At 38.2% G+C, this 27,058-nt stretch overlaps 1 protein-coding gene across 3 annotated transcripts in view; it reads left to right on the forward strand.

The window, feature by feature from the left end:
- Window positions 1–6,033: 6,033 nt before the first annotated feature.
- Window positions 6,034–27,058, forward strand: part of TTC17 (tetratricopeptide repeat domain 17) — a 76,862-nt gene continuing 55,837 nt past the window's right edge. For 2 of the 3 annotated variants that reach the window (XM_015569492.1, XM_015569493.1), the window contains exons 1-5: window positions 6,034–6,176; window positions 19,509–19,598; window positions 22,739–22,908; window positions 23,509–23,620; window positions 23,825–23,956. In XM_015569492.1, coding sequence (XP_015424978.1) covers window positions 6,066–6,176; window positions 19,509–19,598; window positions 22,739–22,908; window positions 23,509–23,620; window positions 23,825–23,956 — 615 coding nt within the window. In that variant the 5' untranslated portion in view covers window positions 6,034–6,065. Of the gene's footprint in view, window positions 6,177–8,609; window positions 8,631–19,508; window positions 19,599–22,738; window positions 22,909–23,508; window positions 23,621–23,824; window positions 23,957–27,058 lie in introns of those variants that run through there. The other variant, XM_006772238.2, reaches the window with a different exon arrangement.

A 27,058-nucleotide genomic window follows, 5' to 3' on the forward strand; every position in this document is an offset into this window, starting at 1 on the left:
CCTTTCCCTCTGTCTGCCTCCGGGTCGACTCGGGCCCACGCGCCACCAGCGCTCCGGGAGGAGGCAGAAAGCCGGTGGCAGCGCCGGGCTCCGGGGCGGTGACAGCTTCGGCACCGGGGGCAGGGGTCAGTGCTTGCCGCTGCCCCCGTCTCCTTCCCCACCCGCTGGCACTCCGGTCCCGTTACCCAGGCCGGCAGGGGATCCCGAGAGACCAGACACCCTCTCCTTCCGAGGGGAAGCGTGAAGATGCCTCCCGAGGCGTCGCCGGCATCTTCCCCGCGGGCACTGCCCTCCGTTTCCCGGCGCGCTCGGCATTGTGTCCGTGCCTGGTTGCTGCTGGAGCCCCGCAAGGAGGATATGCCATTTCCTGGAGTCTTGTGCCCGAACTAATGCCTGCTTCTCTTACATAACTTTATGGTTGCCGGCCTTTGGTGGTGGATGCTGATGCCCAAAGAGTCCTCACAGAGCAGGGCCCAGGGAAGGATTTGGCAAGGTGTGTGTGTGTGTGTGTGTGTGTGTGTGTGTGTGTGTGTGTGTTGCGCGCTACAGAATCTTGGTGAACTTGAATGAATTTCAACACGTTTGCAAGCGATTCTGCAAAGTTCAGCGAACAGTTAGAAAGTGAAGTGTGAGCCCCGTGCAGTTTAGCCCGCTGATGTCAAATGCACTAACCGTGGTGTGTGATGCACGGTGGTAGGAACGCAGCGCAAGGTTTACTTTTGTGTGGAGTGTGGTTCACGTTGAGATTTGCCGTGGGATGCACATTTCATCCCAAGCCTAATGAACGAGTTGAAACATTTAGAAATCAGCGTTGGTTTTGGTGCGTGGTTTGCAGCGTATCTGAGAAAAGATTGACGTCCTATTGGGTGGCATTTCCTCTTTACCTACCTTACACTAGAAAAGAATTTCCTTTGCATGGCCATGCCAGCTGCGGCTTAAGAAATAGGTACTTCAGCCGTAGCCGATTTGGCTCAGTGGATAGAGCGTCGGCCTGTGGACTGAAAGGTCCTAGGTTCGATTCTGGTCAAGGGCATGTACCTTGGTTGCGGGCACATCTCCAGTAGGGAGTGTGCAGGAGGCAGCTGATCGATGTTTCTCTCTAATCAATGTTTGTAACTCTCTCTCTCCCTTCCTCTCTGTAAAAAGTCAGTAAAATAAAAAAAAATTAAAAAAAAAGAAATAGGTACTTCAGAAACCCTAGAAAACACTGCACATTCATCTCTAAGGAAAGATTGGAAATCTTTACGTGAGACCTGGTTACTTGCCCCTTTCTTTGGTTTCCCGATGATGGTTTCCCTGAGGCCCTCATGAAGGGAGACGGGGAATTAACCCGCTGGTGCTGCGATTTGGGGATCCCTTCTGCTATTGGCTCTTCTTCAGAATTGTCTTTGGCCACAGCTATTTATACTCCATGACATTGATTTCTCCTTCCCATTTTGGTGTCCTGCCACTCAGCTGAGAAAGTAGCCCATCTGGAAAGGCAAAGCTGGCGGAAATGTATCCCTTTTATGCTAAACGTGGCAATGGGAAAGTAGAATCTGATTTGGTTTTTATCTTCCAAACAAATGCCTTCGTTTTGCACATGGATGTGTGTGTTTTAGTGGGGAAAGGTATGGGTTGCATCAGAAAGGGAGAAGTCTAAAGAATTTCCTGGATCTCAGCCAAGTCACCACTGCAGTAAGTTATTAGGCTTAAAGTTAGGAAAGCCAGGTTCTTTACTACGTGCCTTTTTAAATGATCCCTTTCAGTGAATTGTCCAATGTTTTGCTACACAACATATACTTAGATTCCAGAAATCATGAAAATTTATACTAGAAGAAATAAACTTGGTGACTGTGTTGTAACAATAGGAGGCCAGGGAAGGAAAGTTGGATTTAATCAGAGGGAGAGGCTGCAGGTATAAAGCGTTGGATATCATGGTCAGCTTCTAAGTTCCACTCTGCTGGCCGTGTGTGCATTACCCATGCTCCCCTTTCAGCAATAATTTGAATGCAGGCAAAATCCAGACTTCCGTTATAATTGTGATTAATGATCACGTTTGGATATACTTGTTAAAGAATCACAAGATCCCGTCAGAATGTGGATTTGAGTATACTGCAGAGCTATCCATACGTTCAGAAACATAATTAAAAGCTCACTATGTATATTGTGTCCTACATGACATGCCACGTTCCTTGCTTCTTGTTTTTGGTTTTACTATCTGAGTATGCTTTCAATTTTAAAGTTGCCTAATATCAGGGAAAAGGCCAAGGGCAAATTGAAATAACAGATCTTAGAAAACTAGAGTGACTAATACCTTTCGAAACTCTTCACCAGATATTTAAACCTATTTAAATTAGATATAATAGGTCATTGTTTTCATGGTGAATGTGGAGAAGTACTTATGAATTAAAAATCAGAGTTGCCCAAGTATAGTTTTAAAGAGACATTTTCCATCATTATAAAGTTTAAAATACAGTAAGTAGTCCTTCCCAGGAGAAGAGACTGAACATTCATTTGTTTTTTCTATTTCCAGCCTTAGCAGATGATAAAGATAGGCACCCACTAGCTCAGACTGCAGACTTGTGAACATGCATATAGATTGGAAGCCCTAGATCTGTAAAGGGGTTGAAATGGGGACTCAGAGCCAGGAAGCAGACATTCCTCCGCAGGCTCCTCATAGTCAAAGCTGGGGCTGCTTCTGGCAGTAGCAAGTGTCTACAAGCTGGCATGGCAGCTCAGGAAATTGTTCTTTCCACAGCCCCTGCTCCAGCAAGGAAGCATGTCTGTAGTGTTTTGCGGCTCCATGTTTACTGAGCCACCACTGAACTCCCAGGAGCATTGTCCAGGAAATCCAGGAGCTGGGATGTGAAGAGAATGCTCCAGTCACTAAGTTCATTTCCCCCTGGGGTCAAGGGATATCTAAAAAAGGCTCCTTCCTTCCTTATCTTCTCCACTTCTGTGTTTCTCCCAGCTTTGGCTTTGGAATACTTCTGAACCATTAGTGCCCCTGTACCTGAAGACCAGACCCTCTAAAGTTATTTGAGCAGGGCCCTTAACTTGGAGTCCATGGATTTGAGCAGTGGACTGTTATAACCTAGTCACTCGGAGGATCTACCCTTGTGTAATCAGGCCAATGGATCTTTTGATTGACTTCATTGTGAAGAAGAGACTTCAAGATAAACATTTTTTTGTTTCATTTTTATGTTCTTTTTGCTTAATTACTAGTGTAGCAACATCTGTTTTCTGTTTTTATCAAGAGTGTCCAGCACCCAGCCAGCATGACTCAGTGGTTGAGTGTCCACCTATGAACCAGGAGTTCACAGTTCAGTTCTCATTCAGGGCTCGATCCCCAGTGTGGGGCGTGCAGCTGATTAATGATTCTCATCATTGATATTTCTCTCTCTCCCTTTCTCTCTGAAATCAATAAAAAAAAATATATTTTTAAAAGTGTCTAGCAACTCACTTGCATTGGAGATTAAATAAATTTGTAGATTAGCTTGAGAGCCTAGCTACTATATATTACATCATTTAGGGGGGGCAAATTGTTTCCTGTTCTAATAGATGGATTTTTGAAATGTTACAAGTTTGTTTGTCGCAGCCTATTGAGTCAAGAAGTTGTACTATTAGCTAGCACTGGATTCATTGCTCTAAAATTTTAAGGAAATAGAGTATCATATTTTTCAGCTCTCTTATAACATAATAATATTTATCTTCTTGGCTACTGTTTCCCTCTCCTGTAATCTTAGAATGATAGAATTTTAGATTTGGAAAAATTATTTAAGAATATATCATATAACTCTTAGACGAGAAAGTCACCCCAAGTCACACAACTAATGAATGGTATTTAGTTGTAACAATCAGTAAAAATGTATTTATCTGCAGTAGCATACAAGTGAGCACTTTGTAATCAGTAAATTTGAAGTGCCCATCCCTTTCTGGTAACACCTACAAATGAAGGAATAAAAACAAAAGCAAAAATAGGAATGATGAAGTAAATATCTTCCCTTTTCCAGTTTGCTTTACCTCTGCAGCATGTTTTGTGGTGACTTCAAATTGGGGGTAGGTGGACAGGGAGGGTCCCAAATAGGTGTGAATTAATTTGGGGGTCACTTAATCATTTTCCCTGCTATTTATCAAGTAGATGTGTTAGGAGTGCAGATCCTTTTAACTACTCAGAACAAACAAGGTTTCTGACAAAATGATGCCCTGAAGCCTAGCAGCCTTGGCCAGGATTCGTTTGATAAGCAACTATTTCAGTAGCTATGGCTAAAGAAGAGCTATCAGATTTAGTTGGACAGACTAAATCTTTATCTATTGGTTTCTAATAGCTTATAAGTGAAGGAGTGGCTTAATTTGGGGCAGATGTTAAGTAATTTGGTTAATCTGAGAGAGGACATCGATATAGTACCATTAAGCTGACAGCTTTATTTCACAGCTTTTCAAAACTGAACCCATCTTTTTGCCATGGAGTACTGTTTCCTTGTTTATACACTTCAGGGATTTACTTGTACCTGAGAGGTCATGGTGGTTATTCACTAACTTGCTAGGCACCTGATAAACCTTTGCAGTTTGTCCTAGACTTTGGCATCAAAGTAATTCTTATTCAACCCACTATTTTTAGATATTTCCCACTATTATTTTTCTCCTACCCAAATATTACTTTTATTTATACTGCAGGGTAGTAATAGGATCTTGGAAATCGACTGAGATGAACTATTACTTTAAATATTTTCCCCAATTATTTATTGAACAAGTATTTATTGGCTGCTTACCTTTTTTTGCCTGCTTTTTTCCATTGGCTACTGTGACACAACATTCTCATTTTTCTTTAGCAGTGAGCAAAGTACAGCTCTTTTTTAACTTTTTAGTTCGTTTTGCTCTTCTTACTCCACTTATCTTTTAGATCAGTGGTTCTCAAATTTTACTTCGCATAAAAATAATCTGGTTCTTGTCTGAAATGCAGATTCCTGGGCCATTCAGAGGGTCTAATTCAGGAGGTTGGTGGTGGAGCCAAGGAGTCTACATTTTTATCAAACTCCTCAGGAGATTATAATGCAGATGGGTCACAGATCATTCTGGGAATTTCAGTTTTTTACATTGCTCTTCCTTCAACTTCTGTCCTAAGCCTTCTCTTTTTACTCTTTACATATACCTGGTCAATCTCATCCCTTCTTAGGACTTAAGTTACTGTATATATGCTGCGAATCTCCATATTTCTTTTTACAATTCAGGTTTTTTTCTCCAGAGTTACAGATTCAAGACCTTTATATTAGCTTTTAATTACATGTGAATGTCCTCTAGGTACTTCAAACTTCATATGATCAAATCTCAACTTATTTTACCCCAACACCTGTATCATGCTCTATTTTCCCAAATGTAATGAAAGACACTACCATTCACCATCCACACAGTTGTCTATGTCAGAAATCTAATTGTCTCTTTTAATTTCTCCCTCCCTTAATCCTTACCAACATCTTTCAGTTTTACTTTCTAATTATATCTTCTTCCAATAGCCACTATCATTACTGTAATTCAGTAATGAAAATTTGAATTAGAAAAGTAAAGCAGGGCATTATAAAAACAAATATCTAACATCTTGGGAGTATTTAAAGGAATAAAATGGCCCTAGCTAATTTGGCTCAGTGGATAGAGTGTCGGCCCTCGGACTGAAGGGTCCTGGATTCAGTTCCGGTCAAGGGCACGTACCTTGGTTGCAGGTTCCCTGGCCCTGGTTGGGATTCGTGCAGGAGGCAACCAATCGAAGTTTCTCTCTGTCTCTCCCTCTCCCTTCCATTCTTTCTAAAAAATCAATGGAAAAATATCCTCGGGTGAGGATTAACTAAAAAGTAATAAGTAAATAAAGCTTTAAAAAAAATAAAGTAATAAAATGAAGTCCTTCCACCTCCACCCATTCTATTCAACTATCAGCCTACTTGTTCCATGAAAGGAGTGGCTATATCACCTTCTCTGCAACTCCATCATCTCTCACGCTGCTTAATCCCATGGGCTAGTTTCTGTTGAGTGGATGATGTAAGGAAAGGAGAAAAGAGGTTCCTACCTTATAGGAATTTACCATTGTTTGAATGAAGCCTTACCATACTCATTCATGTGCTAGTCACCTGGAGACCAGCGTAAAGGAAGCCTCAGATGTCCAAGAATCAGCACTTGGCCTTCAGAAAAGGTGCTGTACACAGGTGAGAAGAGCCACAGTTTCAGAGATCACTCTTCCTGTCTACTGTGATCAGGCTGTGTGTGCAAGGGAAGTCATCCACTCCGTCACCGATATGTCCAAAAAGTCACCTTTATTGCTCAGACATCGTGAAGTATGGAGAAGCAATAAGAGACAATAAAATAGTGACAAACAAGAAAAGCAGGAAAAAAGAATTGGAAGGGGCAGAGGCAGATAGATGAGAAATGGCAGCTGCACTGTTGAGGAGGGTCAGGATCAGCCGTGGCAGCTCAGCAGTGGTGGAAGTGAGCAGAAGGCAGTTTGACGGGGAGGAATAGAGGGCTTGCCATCCCGTCAGGTCAAAAATGAGAACAGCTTTGCATCCCAAAATGTAGGGAGCAGGGTGTGAATAGGACCGGTACCTCGGCTGTACTCCATGATGGCAAAAGCAGTAGAGTGGCTCTTTTTTAGCCAGACACCTCCAAAGAGTCACTGTGCACAGCTCTTCCCTGTCTTTGCCTAGGTCTCTTCATCCTCGCATTTCCTGTCAAGATGCACGGGGCCTTGCATGTCGCCAAATTCAGTGCTCAGTTCTGAGTCAGCTTAGCTCAACCTCTTAGAAAGCCAGCATTTGTCCTCAGACCTTATTGCACTATTTTCTTACATGGCTTCCAGGACCTACACTCCCGATTTTCCTTCTAAATCCCTGGCCATGACTTTCCATTCTCTTCTGCAGAATTCCTCTTTTCTTCATGAGCCTTAAATGTGGGTGCGCCCCTTCTCTTCCCTCTATACCTGTGCTCACCAGATGATCCTATGCAGTCTCATGGCATAAAATACCATGACTATTCCGAGGACTCCCAAATCATACCTGCAGTCTCTCCCTGAACTCCAGACTCACATATCCAACTGCCTACCGAACATCTACACTTAGCTCCACTGGAACTATATTGTAATAAATATTTCATTGCTTGTTTTCTATAAGAACATAACGCAGGGCCTAAAACAATGACTGACGTGGTATAAATTCAGGAAGTGCTGATTAAGTGAAAGGAAGAGATTGTGCATGTCTGTGTGCAAGCAATTACTTACACCTGTAATAGCTCTTGCACGTCATCTCCGCCTACTGAAGAGCCACCATCATGTTAGTAATCTGGAGGAGGGAAAGTATGTTTACTTTAATGGGGATAAACCAATTCTTTCGTTCTCTCTTATGAATAAAAGGTGTAGGCAACTTAAGACTTCTCTAAAAACTTGGCATCGGAACCAGTGTTGTACAACCGTGTCTCAGATAATCTCCTGTTGAGTATTTGGATATACTACCTCCTTAACATACCTTTTATGATATGCTCAAATAACTCATATTTTAGGTTGTGGCATTATTAAATTAATTGCATATGTAAATTTAGGTGAGTTACTTAATATTAAGGAACTTCTTTAATATAAATATGTACAAAAGAAAGATTTATTAAAAACTTAGCCCTGGCTGGTATGCTCAGTGGATAGAGCAACAGCCCACACACTGAAGGGTTACAGGTTCAGATATCCAGTCAAGAACAAGTACCTCGGTTGTGAGTTCACTCCCCACCCCCAGGTGGGGCACATGTGGAAGGCAACCAGTGGATGTGTCTCTCACAGCAATGTATTTCTCATTCTCCTGCTCCCATCCCCTTCCACACTCTCTTAAAAGCAATGGAAAAAATATCCTCAGGTGAGGATTAACAACAAACAAAATTTATAAGGTCACGACAATTTTATATAAGCCTAAGTATATATTTGCTTTCAAGACATACTACTGGACGTTCACACTGGACAGATCATACTGTGCCTCCCACATTTGCTTAGTCAAGTAGTAACTACTTCATGAATCTAACTTTAGAAAAGAACTCACTCATGCATTTTTTACTAACCTCTTCACTCCTCACTTTCCCTCTGAGGCACTTAGTTATTTTTTAATTAAAATCAGGTGACTGCCAAGAGGGAGCCTAATGGTCAGTCTTTTCCACTTGAGTGGGGAGTTGAGATGGGTAATTAATCTTTAGTAAAACTCAAGGGAGTAGAGTACCTGCCAAACATGGCCAAATGGAGTCAGGAACGTTTTTATTTGAGCAGGTATTTGCTGAGTGCTTTTTGTGTGCCCATTAACACTTGGTTGGCTTAGCTTACACATTCTACACCCATTTGAATGATTTCTTTAAGTACTTGGAGGACAGCGGTGAGGGAGATACTGCCCCTGCCTTCACAGAGTTTGTATTTGATACAGTCATACATGGAAGTGACTGTAATTTAGGATTTCAACAGGAAACTTTTGTCGTAATAAAACAATTTAATGCCTATATTTCACTGAACACTTTACCAAGTATTTTCCTATTATCTCATTTTTATTCTCATACAGACCCAGAAAACGTGGGTATTGATCTCTTATGAGTAAAGAAATTTAGGCTGAGTGTAGTTAAATTCCTTGCCAAAGGCCATGCAGGTAAGAAGTCGCAGAATGTGAACTTAAGCCCAGATTTGATTCAAAACTCTGCTTTCTTTGCTGCAGTGCTAAATATTGATACTAACAATAACAAAAATTGTGTAGTTTTATTTGTAAAACAAATACCAAAATTAAATAATTTTTTCAATTTTATAATTGAACTTAAAATTATAAAATACATGCTCATTGTTCAAGTTTTTTTTTCAAGCTACTTAGCATGTTATAAAATGAAAAGTGGAAGTTTTGTAACTACTCAGAAACCTTCCTGGAAGCAATCACAGAATTAGTTGTGCATTCTTCCAAAAAGTTCCTTTTCATTTGCAAACACACACTCACATATACATGTACATTTGTTTTAAACACACAGGTGGAAACATTATGTCTCACCGTTATCTTTCATTCACTTAATAAGACTTAAACATCTGTCCATGTCAGAAATAAAAAGCTAGCCCCTTCTACCTTAAGGCTGTATAGTATTCAGTTGTATAGATATTCTGTGACTTATTTAACCAGTTCCTTAATGAGGGATATTTAGATTGTTTCCAGGTTTTCCCAGTGTGAACATGGTCATACGTATATCTTTCTGTGCTTCATGAATCTATTGAGTATGTCTGTCTGTAAGATAAATTCTTTGAAATGGAATTTCCTGGTTCTAAGAATGCATTATATTTCATTTTCTTAAGTATTGCCCACTTGTCCTCCTAAGGGACTGCATCAGGAGTGTTTGAAAATACCCAACAGTGTTTGGACTATATAAAACCTTTGTTCATAATCCAATTCTAGTGAAAAACCATTATTCCATCTATTACGCTTCACTAAAGTGTTGCAGCCATAAGTAGAAGTCTGGACAAAACGAACCTTCAGTTTGGTTTTATCTTCATAGAAAAATTAAACCTTTGTCATTAATGCTTATTTCACATTTGTTGGGATTGCAGTCAAGCTGGAGGTTCCCCCAAACTCTCTGCCCACAGTTGATACAACTAATGTTTTGATGAGTAATCAAGTTAAACTTTATTCAATTGTGTCTTTTTTAGAGCAACATTTTCTAGCTTGAACAGCAGGTAATTTCCTGGGTGTTGAGTTTACTATCATCTGAGTAATAATAAAGTTACTAAAATACCATTTTGGCACTGATTTTAGTGTCACTTTTCCAATATTTGGTTAACACATTTGCCTCAGCTTGGGGTGCTGTAGCAAAATACTGTCAACTGGGTGGCTTAAGCAACAGAAGTTTATTTTCTCACAGTTTTGAAGATCACCAGGGTCAGATATTGCCGGAAGCCGGTCCATCCTTGCTGCTTGACACAGTCGCTGCAGGAAAGAAACATGTGCACAGCATATGTTTCAAGGGACCTGGCGTCTATCGCATACTGTTCTTAATATGTTTGCTCCCCTTAGCGCTGTGTGTTTTAACCAAGGTCACGTCTCCAAGAAAGGTTGTTTCCCCAGGTAGGGATTTTTCCCTTAGGTCAGGGAGGGGATGAAACTCCTTAACTAAGCTCCAGGCGGGTAGTTAATCGCTTTAACTACAAACAATCATGCTTAAGCTACATAATCTTTACTCCCTGGAATGGAGATAAGAAACGCCCTAACCTTTGTAATAGAAATTGACAGGATTAAAATCAACTGGTATAAATACGGATGTAACAAGACAATAAACGGCAGAACTTCTCTGGAGATCCAGACCAGAACTTAGCTGGAGATCCTGGCTAGGCAGCTGATCAACTGAACGCTGTCTCCGTGTCATTCCTTCTTCGCCGACTCCGTCTACACCTTTGGGAACCCCTGGACCTGCTGGGGTTGCACCCCGGCAAGATATTGGGGAGGCTCTCTTTCTGGCTTGCAGATAGCTGCATTCTTGCTCTCACAGGGCAGAGAGAAAGAAAGTAAGTTCTCTGGTGTCTCCTCTTAAAAGGTCACTAATCCCATCCTGCAGAGCCCAACCTCATGACCTCATCTAAACTGAATTACCTCCCTAGGCCCATTCTCCAGTTATCACTTTGGGGGTTAGGGCTTCAATGTATGTATTTTAGGAAGATACAACTCAGCACCTATCTAACTAAAAACTTTTAAACTGTCATGTTTTGTATTAATCTCCATTATGTCCAGTATTATTTCTGGTACTTAGTGGGTGCTTATATTAGTTTTCTAATGCTGCTGTTAAAAATCACTAATTGAGTGATTTAAAACAACACAAATTTATTATTTTACAGTGCTGTGTGTGAGAAGTCCAACCTGTATTTCACTATACCCAAGGGGACAGAAGCAGTATATATCTTAAGGGAGATTCTAGGGGAGAAACCATTTCCTTGCCTTTTCTAGTTGCCACCCACATTCCTTGCCTCTTGCCTCTCCCCCCCCCCTTTTATTTTCAGATCATGAAATAGAGGAAGTATCTAATGGGGTGCTTTGATATTTTAAACAGAGGAAATGTTTAATGGTGTATGCTGATATTATTTTAAACATCACCAAACCTAAACAAACAAAAATAACAGATAACAACAGGAACAAAGATGGTGCAATGATTTTGCCAACATCAGTCATTACTTTTTTAATAAAAGTGTACAGAAGTTAGTTAAATTGTAAAAGCCAGTGGCATTGACACAAAGAAGAATTACATTAACTTGTGGGATACTTCTGGGAAAGTGGGAATTCTGTTCAGGAGATTGATTATTTGAGAATTGTTAGCAAGTTCCCAATGAAGGGAGAGAGAGGGGTTTCATAGGAAATTAGTATTTCGAGTGCTCAAGCAATTGATATTGTTTATCTTTATTTCAAAGGCAAAGTCAGCTCTTTTTTGTTGTTTGTTTGTTAATGCTCACCTGAAGATATTTTTCCATTGATTTTTAGAGAGAGTGGAAGGGTGAGGTAGAGAGGAGAGAGAGGAACGTTGATGTGAGAGAGACACATCGATTGGTTGCCTCCCTCACATGCCCCAACCAGGGCTGGGGATTGAGCCTGCAACCGAGGTACATGTCCTTGACCAGAAATGAACCCAGAACCCTTTAGTCTGCGAGCCGATGCTCTATCCACTGAGCCAAACCAGCTAAGGCAGCCTCTTTATACTGAACCAAGAATAAGCAGTGTCTAAATATTTGCCCTGGCAGAATTTGCTCCAAGGTGCTTATTATGTTTTTTCCTTTTTTTCTTACTGTTGTGGCTGAAGTTTATTTATAGTTCAATATACTTGATAAGCAAAAATGATACTAAGATAATTTTTTCTTTTGTATGTATACTGTGTGTGTGAACCTGGATCTTTTCTGCCTTTTAGTCTACTTGAGGATGTTCATGCAGTTTTATTTTAGTTAAACGTTTTAGTGAAAGTTTATAACACAGTTTTTCAAATTTCTGGGCTCAAGGGGCCAGCTAGTAAACTACATCATCAATGTTGTGGGTTTCTTTGCCCAATTCAGCGAGGAATTAGGTTAAGGAAACATGGAAAGAGATAGCAGGCATATCCTGGGCCCAAGGATAGTTTTGATTTCTCAGTTCTCCTTATTCTCTTTTTGCCAGAGGTGTTGGGGAAGCATCTGAGATGACCACCGGTAACAAATCTAGAACAGCCTTCTTTCAGAGCGTATTGGGCCACTTCCCTGAATATACCACCAGCTATGCCCATCTTATTGAGGGGGAAATGGGAATGCCAGCATCCCGAGGATACTGAAAGACAGTGAACTCAAAATGGTGTTTGTGGGAGCTGCCCCTGTGCCTCTCATTGCCCCAGAGTGCCATCAGTTCACTTGCTTCTGACACCAAATCTGTTAAACTCAACTGAGTGAATGTGAAGATCTAGTTGGTTTTATTATGTGATTCATAAATCAGACAGCATCCCATTTAGTAACTAGAAGGGAACTCTCTCTTGGCCCCTTTGTATTACATCTTCAAAGCCAGCAACATTGCATCTCTGACCATTTCCCCTTAATCACATCTCTCTCTCTTTGACTTCCCTGTTCCACTTTGTTGTTGTTGTTATAGAGCTGACTACTTTTATTTATTTTTAAATATTTTTTTCATTTTTAAAATTATAGTTGACAGAGCTATTCTACTTTTAAGGACCCTGTGATTACATTGGGCTCACCTGGATGATCCGGGTTATACTCTCTGTCTTAATTAAGGTAATCTGAATATCCACCTTAACTCTATCAGTTACCTTAATTTCCTTTTGCCATGTAACCTAACATATTCAGAGCTTTGGGGGATTGGGACATGGACATTTATTAGACCATTATTCTGTGTTTCATAAATATTTGCTGCTGGAATGAGAATCACTTCTGAGTTACATATAAAACAATTCTAACTATTTGGCTGTATTATTTCTGTAGATATTTATAAGAATATCATAACTATTGGAATGATAAATATCCATGACTCTTCTGTCTTGATTCAGCGTTTCATTCTCTTTCCTTGAAAATTGTAAATTGTCTACTTCATTCATTTTTTTTTTGTATAGTTCTTGGTTACTTACATAAATCAGAAAATGTAGGCTAAAGGTACTTTTATTAGAAGTTGTTCATGTTTAAATTGAAAAATTAATTTGACTATCAGTTAGGAAAATGGTGTTTATTTGACATGAATATTCTTACAAAATTGGCTGCAACACTACATACCAAATCCAGATTATAGCTATACTAGAGGCCAAGTGCACGAATTTGTGCATGGAAGGGGTCCCTCAGCCTGGCCAGGGATCAGGGCCGATCAGGGCCAAACGGGATGGCGGGGGGGATGGACCGCAGGAGGCTGGCCAGCCACAGGAAGTTGGCTATGGGAGCGCACTGACCACCAGGGAGCAGCTCCTGTGTTGAGTGTCTGCCCTGTGGTGGTCAGTGCACATCATAGCGACCGGTCGACCAGTTGTTCGGTTGACCCATTATAACAGTCGCTTAGGCTTTTATATAGAGAGAGATAATATACTTCAAATACGTAGACTATTTCATGTGACTTTAAGCAAGTACAACTGTGTCTTCCAGGAACTATGCAAATAAAAAGGTAACATCTAATTGAGGGTAAGACTTTTAAAACTAGGGATATAAGGCCATAAAAATTCATGAGATGGTCAGGATTCAATATTTTTGTTTATTTAAAGTTTATATTTAGTTTTGATAACTTGGTAGCTTACAAAATTGAGACTGCCTTTTAATTTCTCACTAAAATACTGGACAAGTACTCTAGAAGCAAAAATGTCATCTTTAAAAAAATATTTCCGAAACCCACACAGTTTATAATAATAGTGTTTTATTGATCTTATACAAGTAAGTGTTTCTAGTGAAAGACCTGTTCATATTAATATTAAAGTTTTGACAGTTACAGGCAGGAGCCTGTGTACTTCCCTCTCAAGGGCTGAGGCTGACTGTTATTTTGTGAACTTGCACTTCTCTAGACCTGGAAGAAGGTACGTGCAAAGTGGGCAGACTCTTCTGCCTCCCTCATCCCGTCCCTCTAAAACTCACCTCCTTGCCACTATGTTAGTACTAGAGGCCCAATGCACAAAATTCATTCATGGGCAGGGTCCCTAAAAGCTGCCAGCCGGGGCCACACTTCCTGCGGCTGGCCGGCCGGCCCTGCCCCCTGGTTGAACTCCTGGTCGAACTCCTGGTTGAGGGGACAATTTGCATATTAGGCTTTTATTATATTAGTGTGGTGGGGGTCACAAAGGTGAGGGCTCCTTGGATGATTAGTTGAAAATGGCAATGACCTAGATTTAAGATCGGGATAAAAATTTGATGAAGGATACAATAGATATTGCCTTTTTGAAGTGTTTTGCCTGGCCCCACATCTGTGAGAGAAACTTTTTCTTTATAAATATACAAGGAAAAGCTACAAAATTGTTCCTCAGACCTGAGCTTACACTTGTGATTAATCAATGAACTTATATGCACACTAGAGGCCCGATGCACGAAATTCATGCAAGAGTAGGCCTTACTTCCCCCGGCACCCGGGACCTGGGCTTCCCTTGCAGCCCCGGCTTTGTCCGGAAGGTCATCCAGAAGGACATCCAGTCTAATTAGCATATTATGCTTTTATTATTATAGATGTGCATAGCTCATGCACAGACAGTTGTGCAGGGAAGGCCTAGAGGGAGTCAGTGGGGTGGGGAAGGGAATATCTGTATACTTTCAGCAATAAAAGTAAATTTTTAATAAATACATGTTGCATAGTGCTCTAAAGATTCCTTTTAACAAGATGACCCGTAGATACCACTTTTTTTAATAAAAAAAAGGAACTACTTTATATATTTAAGTAATATGTGTTCCCTGTAGAAAAAATCAGAAAACACAAGAAAAGAATAATTGTAACCCTCCAAAGTCCCTTTGCTGGAAGCTTCAGAATGCCAAAGTGAAAAACCTCAGAGTTTGGAGTAAGGAAAGGTTTATTGACCAAGAAGGCACCATTGTCCAACCGAGAAGATGGGGGCCCTGGTAGTTCCTCAGATCCATCTTAAGAAAGTACAAGATTCAGGCTTCTTTTATGTCAAGGGAAGGGAAAATGGGAGGGGCTATTTTTGTAAAAATTCAAGCCCCACACAGAATTCCTCTAAATATTAGCTTGTCTAAAGCAGGAGCCATAAGGCCATGAGAACAACACAGGCTTGAACAAGTGGAGTCAGAGAGATAGCATTTCACTGGGTTCGTAATCATCCAGAGTCCACCAACTAGAAACTACCATTCTCGAAATATGATATATGAAATGTCAGCTGGATTTAAAGGATATTACCATTCCTTTCACTATTTGTATAAAATAAGAGGACATAGGTTCTGAATATTGACTCATAGTGGGCCTGGTTGAGTGGATGGTGTGGTATTTGTAATCTTCTAAGAAGGAGGGGTGTTTGAAAGGAGAGAAATTCGAGCTGATTGGCATTTGCCAAGGATAATTATCATGTCTTACAATTTAAGAACTTGACGATATCTCAATAAAAATATATGTCAGGCTATAAATCATTTACTGCTAACCCTTATCTGGCGAAGGTCCATGCCATTTGCTGCCATGTAAAAAGAGAAACACAGCTGTCAGTGGACTCCCTTCCTTCTGCAGATCACTTTATACCTCCTCTAGCTGCTGTATCTTGTTGAACTAAAAGCTTCAAGGAAATGAAAAGTATTTCCTTATATTTGAATGTTGGTCAAACCCATGCTATTCAAACATATAAAGCCCTGGTTATCTAGTATCTTTTTTTTTTTAATATATTTTATTGATTTTTTACGGAGAGGAAGGGAGAGGGATAGAGAGTTAGAAACATCAATGAGAGAGAAACATCGGTCAGCCGCCTCCTGCACACTCCCCACTGGGGAAGTGCCCGCAACCAAGGCACATGCCCTTGACCGGAATCGAACCCGGGACCCCTCAGTCCGCAGGCCGACGCTCTATCCACTGAGCCAAACCGGTTTCGGCATCTAGTATCTTTTTAATCTAAAACAAAGATTATACTTTAAATTGTGGATGGGGAAACTTTTTTCTACCAAAGGCCATTTGGGTATTTATAACATCATTTCTCCGGCCATACAAAATTATCAGCTAAAAATTAGCCTACTGTATTTTGGTCAAACAATTAACTCACCCCGGATGCGTTGGAAGGGCCAGACATTCCCCACCCCTGCATTTAGTTCTTTAATGTAAACCTTCATTTATCTCACTCTTTTATTCCTCTTACAATTCTCCAAATACCAGGTAATCAGACTGGTTACGTATTTTGGAATAGGAATGTCATATCCCCACTTTCACTCTCATTCCTCCAATATTTTTTTCTAAAAAATCCTCACTGAAAAATACTTTATATAAAGTCACATACTAAATAGCCACCTCTTGAGAAATAGGTAAAGTTGCAAAGTAAGCAGACTTTCTTTGACTTTCTTATATACAGCTCTTTTGTACTCTTAGCCACTGGCTGTAGCTTTTACATTTTCTCCTATAAAAATATTGGTATGCTATAACATCACAAATATATCATATTGTAAAGAAGATTGATGGGCTTTGAATTTTAAATTGGTCCAAATTCAGTTTACTATAGTAGCTTTCATATATGCCTCTTGGGAATTTGTTCAACTACTATTGAAAAGAGAAGCAAAATTTTCCACCTCTTATTGAGATAAACAACATTTTGCTTGTAGGCCTTTGGTGGGCGTGATTATTTGATGTAGATTTACAGCTCAGGTGGCCATGTATAGGCATTGCTATTACATTTTTAGTGCCTTTTAAATTCAGAAAAGTTTTTCTTTTTTCCAGTATAAGGCAAAATTTTTATTAAGGGGGCCAAAGAATTTGCCGCAGAAGGCAAAAATTCAGAAAAGTTTTAATGTAAATTCCAATATAGTGGGAAGGCCAGGTAGCAGTGAAGGGATTTCATCTTAAAAGCAAGACCAGGAGAGGTGATAATTATGTAACTAGATAATAGTAATTATGTAGTTCAGATCATTGCAATGAAAGTATGAATGGAAGTTACTTGGGACTAGCATTTCTTTTTCTTCTGGCATCTCCAAGATGGTAGAATGAGCACAGGCAGGTAAGTTTTATTGTAGTCACTCAACATTGTCCAGTTGTTTTTGTGTATATAATTAAAGCCCACCTTATTTTATGTTGTTCTTATCCCCTCTTTTTAAAATAATTTTTAATGGGCTCTGATATTTACCAAGGTTTCAGCAAGGCTATCTTCTGCAGGTAAAAAGTTAGCTCCAAATCAATTATTTGAGCAGATGTTAGTTTCTTAGAGATTATAAAAAGATAGTTTCTTCTCAGAATGGAACTTCCTGAAGGGCTGGTGTATAATTTGGCAACCCAACAATACGAGATAGCATGAACTTCATTTTATCCCTTAGGTACCAAGGACAGTCAGTGTCTTAGATTTTTCTGAAATTCAAAAGATGTATATAAATGTATGTGAATTATTTTTCCTTATTTTAAAAGTGTTATGTGTACATTCCCAACAATTTAAAAATAAATATGTGTATGTAAAGTAAAAGCATGAATACATCTCTCCTTTTTATCCCACTTCCCAAAAGACACCACTATAAGCCGATTCAGTTTGTGCATACACAGACATGTATACATCTGTATCTAGAAAAATATACACATAAGTTCTTTAAAAAATCATAGTATACTTATTCTTTATTGTTTTTAGTTAACTATACATTGTGAACATTTTTGCAGGACAGTAGGTCTAGCTTTCTATATCCCATTCCCTTGGATAATGGATTTCCCTATTTCCTTACTGATGGATTAGGTTTTTGTTTTGTTTCCTGCTAAGGTCTTATAGTGAGCATCCTTGTATATATGTCTGCCTACTTGTTTAAGAATGACTATAGGATAGTTTCCTAGAGTTTATATTTCCAGCCCAAAGGGTATGTACTTATAACATTTTGATTATGTTGTCAAATAACCCTTCAAATAAGAATAAATTTATAAGCCTGCTATCAACATATGAGAGTTCATTTTTCTACATCTTTAATGATATAGTCGCTTGTTTATGATCTAGAGAACATAAGTTATAAATACTAAATCTCAAGGTTATTTATATTTTTCATTTTTGGCTTCTATAAATCATTTTCAAAACTTGGTCCTACTCATACAACTTAACAAAAGGAAGATTAACAGTCCAATAAAAAAAAATGGGCAAAGGACCTAAATAGACACTTTTTGAAAGAGGACATACAGAAGGCCAAGAGACATATGAAACATGCTCAAAGTCACTAATCATCCTAGAGATGCAAATCAAACAACAATGAGGTACCATCTCACACCTGTCAGAATGGCTATCATAAACAGATCAACAAACGACAAGTGCTGGTGAGGATGTGGAAAAGAGGAACCTCCTCTTACACTGCTGGTGCAGGAATGAAGACTGGTGCAGCCACTGTGGAAAACAGTATGGCGTTTCCTCAAAAAGTTAGAAATGAAACTCCCATTTGACCCAGTGATCCCACTTGTAGGAATATATTCCAAGAAACCAGAAATACCGGCCAGAAAGGATACAAGCCTGCTTATTTCTGAAACCAAGAAAACATATGGAGGACCTCAGAGGGAAGGTAGGGGAGGATGGGGGTAAGGAGAAAGATCAACCAAAGGACTTGTATGCATGCACATAAGCCTAACAAACAAACACCACAGGGGTGAGGGCATGAGCAGGGGGATGGAGGGGTGGGAGGGGTAATGGGGGATATGGATACATGTGATACCTTAATAAAGAAAGAAAAAAAATAGAGCCAGAGAGAGAAAAATAATATTTTAGAATATAATAAGAAGTAATCCTGTTATTTGCAGATTTTTAATATTTCCTACATTTTTTGTGATATCATACTATATTAGTATAGTTTTGGTAATATTATACTTAAAATCCTTTTTTCTTGAAATATCAATGTTTATTACATGTAATATTATACTTAAGATCATTTTTCTTGAATAATTGGTGTTTACTGCATGTAACATTATATTTAAAATCATTTTTCATGAGAAAAAAAAGAATAAAGAAAACATTAAAAAAAGAGTAAAAAAATCTGGTCCTTTTAGTACTTTCCTTTTATTGCTTCCAAATCTGTTCAAATATGGAATGTGATCATCAAGACAAGACAATCCCTTTTTGTTATTACAGGTGTGAAATATCTTTTAAGGAATTTATCATTCATTGCCAAATACTTCTCATGTTGAATATTTCTCATATAACCAGTCAAGTCAGAATATTCACTTCAAAAGCTTGCTCTTTCAAGTAGAAGTTCAAGGACAGCTTTTGAACCTGTCATTCTCCTCACTTTTTAAATACCCCTTGAGTTTTATTGAGTACCCAACACTGATTATAATGGGGATTGAACAATAATTTAGAACATATTAAAGTAAACTTTATTATGTTAACAATGTCTGAGCTTTATTTATTTATTGCTTGCTTTTTTGCAGGTGGATTCACCAATGAACTTGAAGCATCCCCATGACTTAGTCATATTAATGAGACAAGAAACAACAGTTAACTACCTCAAAGAATTGGAGGTGAGGCAAGTGGGCATGCGATATGCAGCTGAAACTTGTTGCATTTCACAGGAGTTATTGTATTGTGAACGTAGAAACATTCAAACCTGTAAAGAATTTTTGTGAGTTTTTTTGAGCCAAACTGTCAACAAGTGCTGGGAAGCAGAATCTCAAAGGATTGAGATAGTGCTCCAGAGAATGGCGTGTTTTTTTTAACCTATTTTTATACATTTTAATCAAAGGAGGAAGCGTAGGTAGATTACGGGAAATCCATTGTTGATAGATTAGAGAGGCAGGAGAAAGCAAAAGGGGGGGAACCTCTGGGATTGGATAAAGAGTAAAATGATAGACACATAATTCTTTTTACTTAGGTGGGCACAGGATGGTTAACAGTCAACAATTAACATGATAATAACAGTGAAGGAATTTGTGGTATCTGTCCTGGCACCCAGAACATTTGGCTGTGCCCTGAGGGGTCTGGAAAAAAGGGAAGTTACAAGTTACCCTGACATTTCAATATGTTATCGTAGATGAAAAAGCACAATAAGCTCAGTTCAGGTAAAAATTGACCTTGTCAGGGAAGATACCAGCCTAGGAGTTGACTACCCACCATAACTGCTTTTAGTTCAAGTTTAATTTCAGACCATCCTTGTGGTTACTTTAGATTTTGGAGTTTGCAAGACTGCCATCTAGGCCTTCTCTGAGCTTGCCAATAGGTATATTTATCAGGCTTCATGCTTGCAAGCTTGATCTGTCTTTAAAAAACAGTGTTCAGAAGATGCAGTGGTACAGAAAATACTTTTTATTTTCAGATGCATAGGCACATTGTATATGTTTAATGCTATCCCATTTTTTAGGGGTTATCCTATATAATAAAAGGGTAATATGCAAATTGACCCTGACTGCAGAATGACTGGGAACAACCGGCTTCTATGACGCGCACTGACCACCAGGGGGCAGACGCGCACCGCAGGAGCTGCCCCCCCGGTGGTTAGTGCTCTCCCACAGGGGGAGCTCTGCTCAGCCACAAACCGGGCTGACTGCTGTGAGCACAGCGGTGGCAGTAGACTCTCCTGCATTCTCGGCAGCGCTAAGGATGTCCGACTGCGGCTTAGGCCCAATCCCCCCAGGAGCAGGCCCAAGCTGGCAGGTGGACATCCCCCAAGGGGTCCCAGACTGCGAGAGGGCGCAGGCCAGGCTGAGGGACACCCCTGAAAGTACAAATTTTTGTGCACCTGGCCTCCAGTTATGACATAATATAAAGAGAAAGAGCCTTAAATTAGAGTATATACAGGGGGGAATGCCATCCACATCAGTGAAAATACAAATGAGAAATGTTGAGTCCACTAATTATTGGTTAAGGTAGTGTATTGAGTTTATACTTAATACACTCCTTTTGCTTCATATACACAGCAATAGCTGATAAAATATAAAGTGGAAATCAAAATAAAATGGTGCCAGGCCTAAATGCAACATAAACATCTCCATGGACCAGAAATGGAACAGACACACTAAGTTGGGAAAGTGCCTGAAGCTACAAACCTGCTGGTTTCCAAGGCTAGGAGCACCCTATGGTGTGTGGTAGATCATTTCTGAGGTGTTAAGAGAACTGGCAATATTTCATGCAAGATGAAGAGAATCAGGCTTACTGCTTGAGGACTGGGATGGAGCATCTGTTCATGAAAAGAGTCTGGGGAAGACAAGACAAAACCTGATGATCAAAAAAGGAACTAAACCATCCAATGGCTAAATAATTGCATCTTCAATTTCCTGAAACCCATTTTAGGGCAGAATATTACTTTGAGGTAGAAACTCCAAACCAAAATTATAAGATCTGTTTCTGGACTTGAGAACTGGATAGAACCAAAACTGTTAGAGAGAAGAGGTGGTCATGGAGTGGTTGGGGAGAGATAGATGATGAGGGGTGAAGTATGACTCGAGGGTTTTTGATCCAGGAGATTGAAAGGATGGATTGATGATAGCTGAGGTAGAGAAGACTACAGGATGTGTAGGATTGGGGAGTTTATGGAAATCAATGATAGTCTGGCTTTGGTATGTTAAGTTTGTGGTACCTATTAGACATCTAAGTAGAGACATCGGGTAGGGAGTTGGTTCTTCAAGTGTGGACTCTGAAGTAAAGGTGTGACAGGAGAGATGTAACTTTATCATTGACATGCAGACTTACAGGCCATGAGACTAGATAATACAATTTATACACAAAGTAGTGATAACTAGGTAGACTGTAGGAGGAATAATGTCAGAAGAAAATGGAGGAATGAATAATTTCAGACTGTGAAGAGAAAATCAGTCAAACTAGAATTTTATATTTTTTAAACTATCATTCAAGAATGAGAACAAAGCAAAGATGTTTTCTGACATACAAAGACAGAGTTTACTCACTTAAATAAAATTAAAGGTATACTTTTGCAACAAGAGAAGTAAATCCAGTAAAAGCTACATCTGAATGGTCAGTAAAAACACTGATGAAAAAGTTGCTAAACTTATTTAAATATTTTTTGTGTTTGTGTTTTAAAAGATAAAACTAAATAAAATTAACAATATGTTGTCGGTTTGGGGCATGGTTAGTAATTAGTTAAAGCATGTTAGACTCTTTTGTCATGTTCAGGAGAAGGTAAAAGAAACTGAATACATTAAAATCCTGTTGGGAAATTTATGGTCAAACATTAAAAAACTTAAGACTATTGACATCTTTCAAGTTGTCTTGCCAAAGTAGGGGTCTAATCAAACCACCATGTAATTTATTTTTCAATATAATTGGTTTCTTGTCAATTTAGTATTTTATTTTTTGTTTTAAAAGATTATTCTGACCTGGCCAGTGTGGCTCAGTGGTTGCGCATCCACATATTGGAAATATATTTCGTCTCATTAATGGTTGATTAGTTAAGATAGTCTACATTTTTTGTAGTACATTAGTCAATTTTGTATTGGCAAAAAATAGCCCCCAAATCTCGGTGCTATTCTCACCTGTCTAGAGAAGCTTATTGATGTCAACTAAATTAATTGAGGGCATATTCAAATTCCTTGTCTTCCTTTGTAAAGGATTCTCAGGCTTCTTCAGTACATTAAATTCTCCTTTCTCCTACGTGGAATCTAGATGGAAATATTAGAAAAATCCATTGTGTTAACTTTTTTCTCAACAGAAGCAATTAGTTGCTCAAAAAATTCACATAGAAGAGAATGAGGACAGAGACACAGGACTGGAACAAAGACATAATAAAGAAGATCCAGACTGCATCAAAGCCAAAGTGCCCTTAGGGGACCTGGATCTGTATGATGGCACATACATAACTTTGGAGAGCAAAGACATCAGGTAAAGACATTCTCTTCCCTCCCCACAAAGTATGTTTTCTTCAACAGATCTTTCTCAAATCAATAAATTCTTTCTCAATGAGAATGAGCTTCAACCACAGATAAGTTTATTGAAATTTGAAAGTTCAAAGTACATACTATTGAAGATATTTAATACCACAGCAGTAAATTGAACAATGTATAGCAAATGAAATACAAATGACTCATAAGCATGCAGAAGACATATTTCTCAGTAATGATAAAGTACGTACAAATTAAAACATTTAAATAGTTTTCATCTATCAAACTGGTAAAAATATGGAGAGGCTATCAACAGAAATGTAAATTGATTTGATATTTCCAGAAAGAATTTAGCATGTTATTAGTTTTTAAAAAGTCCCTGATCTTAGCATTCTCTTACCAGCCTATTTTCTCTCTCACTCTTGATTTATCTCCTTTAACTTGAACTCCCAAAATGTTTGACTCTAACAACACTGAAAAAGTTATGAATGTTGAATAATACTGGTTGTAAAGTTCAGATGTTTTGAGAATATAGTTCAATTAGGGAAAAATTGGACATTTCTTCACCTTTCATTTATTGCTTCTTGCTTCTTGATTTTAGCCCTGAAGATTATATAGATACAGAATCTCCTGTCCCTCCAGACCCTGAGCAACCTGATTGCACTAAAATTCTAGAACTTCCATATAGTATACATGCTTTCCAGCACTTGCGAGTAAGTAGAGAGCTGTGGGACTTTTTTTTAGTACATTTTTACAAATTTAGTCTCTTGTTTATAAATACTTTTTCTTTTCCTTTCACATAGCTTTATAATTTTACAAACATCTTGTATTTTTTAAAATTCCTTCAAAATAAATGTTATTAGATACCGAATTGTAGTCTTTTATAATATCCTTTTTCAATTTTTGTTCTTTTTCAGGGCGTACAAGAGAGAGTTAATCTTTCTGCACCACTATTACCTAAAGAAGATCCAATCTTCACATATTTATCTAAACGATTAGGAAGGAATATAGATGACATAGGTCACCTCATTCATGAAGGCCTACAGAAGGTAAGTCCTCACTGACTTAAAGAGCCAGGAAACTCTGTGTGAACAGGAGGTATTTTACTCTCAGGAAACACCTGCCGAGCTTGTTTCTATCTAGAGAGTGGTTTTAAATTGAGGTTCCATTAATAGAAACTGTAAAGTTTAAAGCCAAAGAAAAGCATTGGTAATCCATTGCCATTACCCAGGAAGGAATGCTAAAAAGATGTATTTAAGCTAATTGATAAAAGAAAGTTATATATAATATAAGCAACAGAGCTTATAGGTTTAAGTACGTATTTTGAATGTGAAAAATAATTTAACGTTAGAGTCTTTGCTATATCTCCACATATTACATAGATGATCATTATTCTCTGAACATGAAAAAGAATCACCACCAACAATAAAATATTCTTTTAATTTTTTCTTTTAAGGAAACATCTACTTTAAAAAATGAAACAGGGAATTGTGCAACAGGACTCAAGAATTTAAATGTAACAATCAGGATAACTTGTGGGAATTAGAAAATGGTTTTTGCTCTTTATGCCCAAAGAGTACATTAAAATGTAGGCTCATTCCTCAGCATTATTATAGTGGTATTAAGTAAAATGTATAATTGCACATTTATATACATACAATTTATTCACATACATTGTATATTTATATGATTATTCAGATACATTAGATATTCAGATACATTAGATATATGATTATTTTTGTTGCTAAGTTACCATCTTCATCTTGTTTTTCTGAAGATAATGTAAAACATTGCATTCCCAGAATTTGATGAGTAATAAGGGAAACTGGCCTAGGATTTAAAATATCCTTCAGTAGTTCAAGAGAGAGATGAAAATGGTTTAGATAGAATGGTTAGTTTTGGGAATGAAGGAACTATTTCAGGAAATTGTTTAAAAGTTTAGAATCTGATGAATTAGAATGGGGAATGAGAGAAAAAGAGGAATCAAGGATAATTTCTCAATTTTTGGATTGAACAACTTGGAGGAGGAGCAGGGTGGGGGTGAGAAAAGAGAAGATAGAGTTCTGTTTTGACCGTGTTGATTTTGAAATACCTGTATGAGTCTGGAATTTCAAAAGAGACTAAAAAGGTGTCCGGAAGAATATGATCCTAAGAGACAAGAGAAAAAAAGTGTTCCAAAGAAGGAGGGAGTAATTAACAGTGATATTTTAACATTTATAAATTTGGAGAGAGATTTTATAAGAAATCTTACAGAAAGATTTTTCTTTTCTTTTTTTTTAAATATATTTTATTGACTTCCCACAGAGAGGAGGGGAGAGGGATAGAGAGTTAGAAACATCGATGAGAGAGAAACACCGATTCAGCTGCCTCCTGCACACTCCCCACTGGGAATGTGCCCGCAACCAAGGTACATGCCCCTAACCAGAATCGAATCCGGGACCCTTGAATCCGTAGGCCGACGCTCTATCCACTGAGCCAAACCGGTCAGGGCAATATTTTTCTTAATGATTTATTTTTCTCTCCTAATATGTGTAAAATATTCTGCTTATCCTGATGTTTTGAGAAATTCATGTAGAATTTTCATTAATCTTTTTGTTCCAGTTTACAATATAAAGTCTGAAAATTAGATAAAAATCAAAATATCTGATTATTTGAAGGAAATTTTTCTCAAAACGTTATCTATCAAAAAAGAGGCTCAATCCCAAGATATAAGTCAGTTGTGAAAGAACAATTCAACTGACTTCACATAGTGCTCAAGTCTTTAGTTATATCACTTGAAAATCATACATTCCTTTGAAGTAGAATATATAGGCTGATTAATATAGAATTATACTTAGTTTTAATCTTAAAAGTAACTTTGAAAATAAAATAATTGGTGCTTGTAAAAAGTGAGATTATATTTAAAAATCTATCAATCTATGAAGCAAAAATTATAATTTAAAAACTTAGAGATAATTACTGTTTTATAATATATTCTTTTGGATTTTTATTTTTACACATCTGTATAGTTAAAACTTAACTATTCTCATAGGACAAATTGCTAATAGTGGAGTTGTGGGGCCGAAGGATTATCACATTCTTAAAGCCTTTTATATACATGTTGTCAAATTGTCCCACAGAAATACTAGACTGTACTAACCTAACATTTCTACAGTTAATATCTGAACTTAATATACAGTGTAGTCAGTATTGGCATTCTTTTTAATCCTTACCAATTTTTTTTTATTTTTTAAATATATATTTTTTATTCAGAGAGGAAGGGAGAGGGAGAGATAGAAACATTAATGATGAAAGAGAATCATTGGTCAGCTGCCTCCTGCACGTCCCCTACTGGGGATAGAGTCTGCAACCTGGGCATGTGCCCTTACTGGGAATCGTGACCTCCTGGTTCATAGATCAATGCTCAACCACTGAACCACACTGGCTGGGCATTCTTTGCCAGTTTTTGAAAAGAAACTTGTATCTTTTTCATTTCTATTTTTTTGTTAAGTTTTACATCATTTCACCTGCCAATTAGCCATTGTTTCATATTTTTTAGTTGTTTGTGGTTTTGGTCCATGATCTCTTATTTGTTAGTTGGTTTGTTTGTTTGGTCTGTTTAGATTTTTTATGAGCTCCTTATAATAAAAAAAAGAACTCCTTTTTACATTGACAAAATAATACACTTATTATAAATGTATTATACTGTGAAGGCTTAAATTAGACTCTGATCACAAAAGAGAAAATGACAAATATTCAGCATAAGCCTGTCATTTGATTACGTATGTACCTTCAGTCAGATACTAAGTAAATAGGAAACTTTAAAATATGTTAATTTCAGAAATTCCATGGTAAAGCAACTGGCATCTCTAAGTATGTTGATTCCTAACTTCTAAAGTCCTGAAATAAGTAAGACCCATTAAATTGTGGCCAGTTGGTGGGCTTTTCAGCTTTGTTTCCTCCTTAGAAAGATAGCCTGTGGTTGTATGGTCTCTCTGTGGAGATCACACATGATGCACTTGCACACTGGTGACCAGGAAGCTCTCTTGACAGGTGTAGCTTATTTGTACTTTGTCTCATGCTTTATCTCTACTATAAGTCTTGCTCTTCATTTTATATTTCAGAAGAGACAGTAGTAAAGGTGCTCATTTGTAACATTCTGAGTTAAGAAA

The sequence above is a fragment of the Myotis davidii genome, unplaced genomic scaffold, assembly GCF_000327345.1.
Source record: "Myotis davidii unplaced genomic scaffold, ASM32734v1 scaffold265, whole genome shotgun sequence".
Taxonomy (NCBI): domain Eukaryota; kingdom Metazoa; phylum Chordata; class Mammalia; order Chiroptera; family Vespertilionidae; genus Myotis; species Myotis davidii.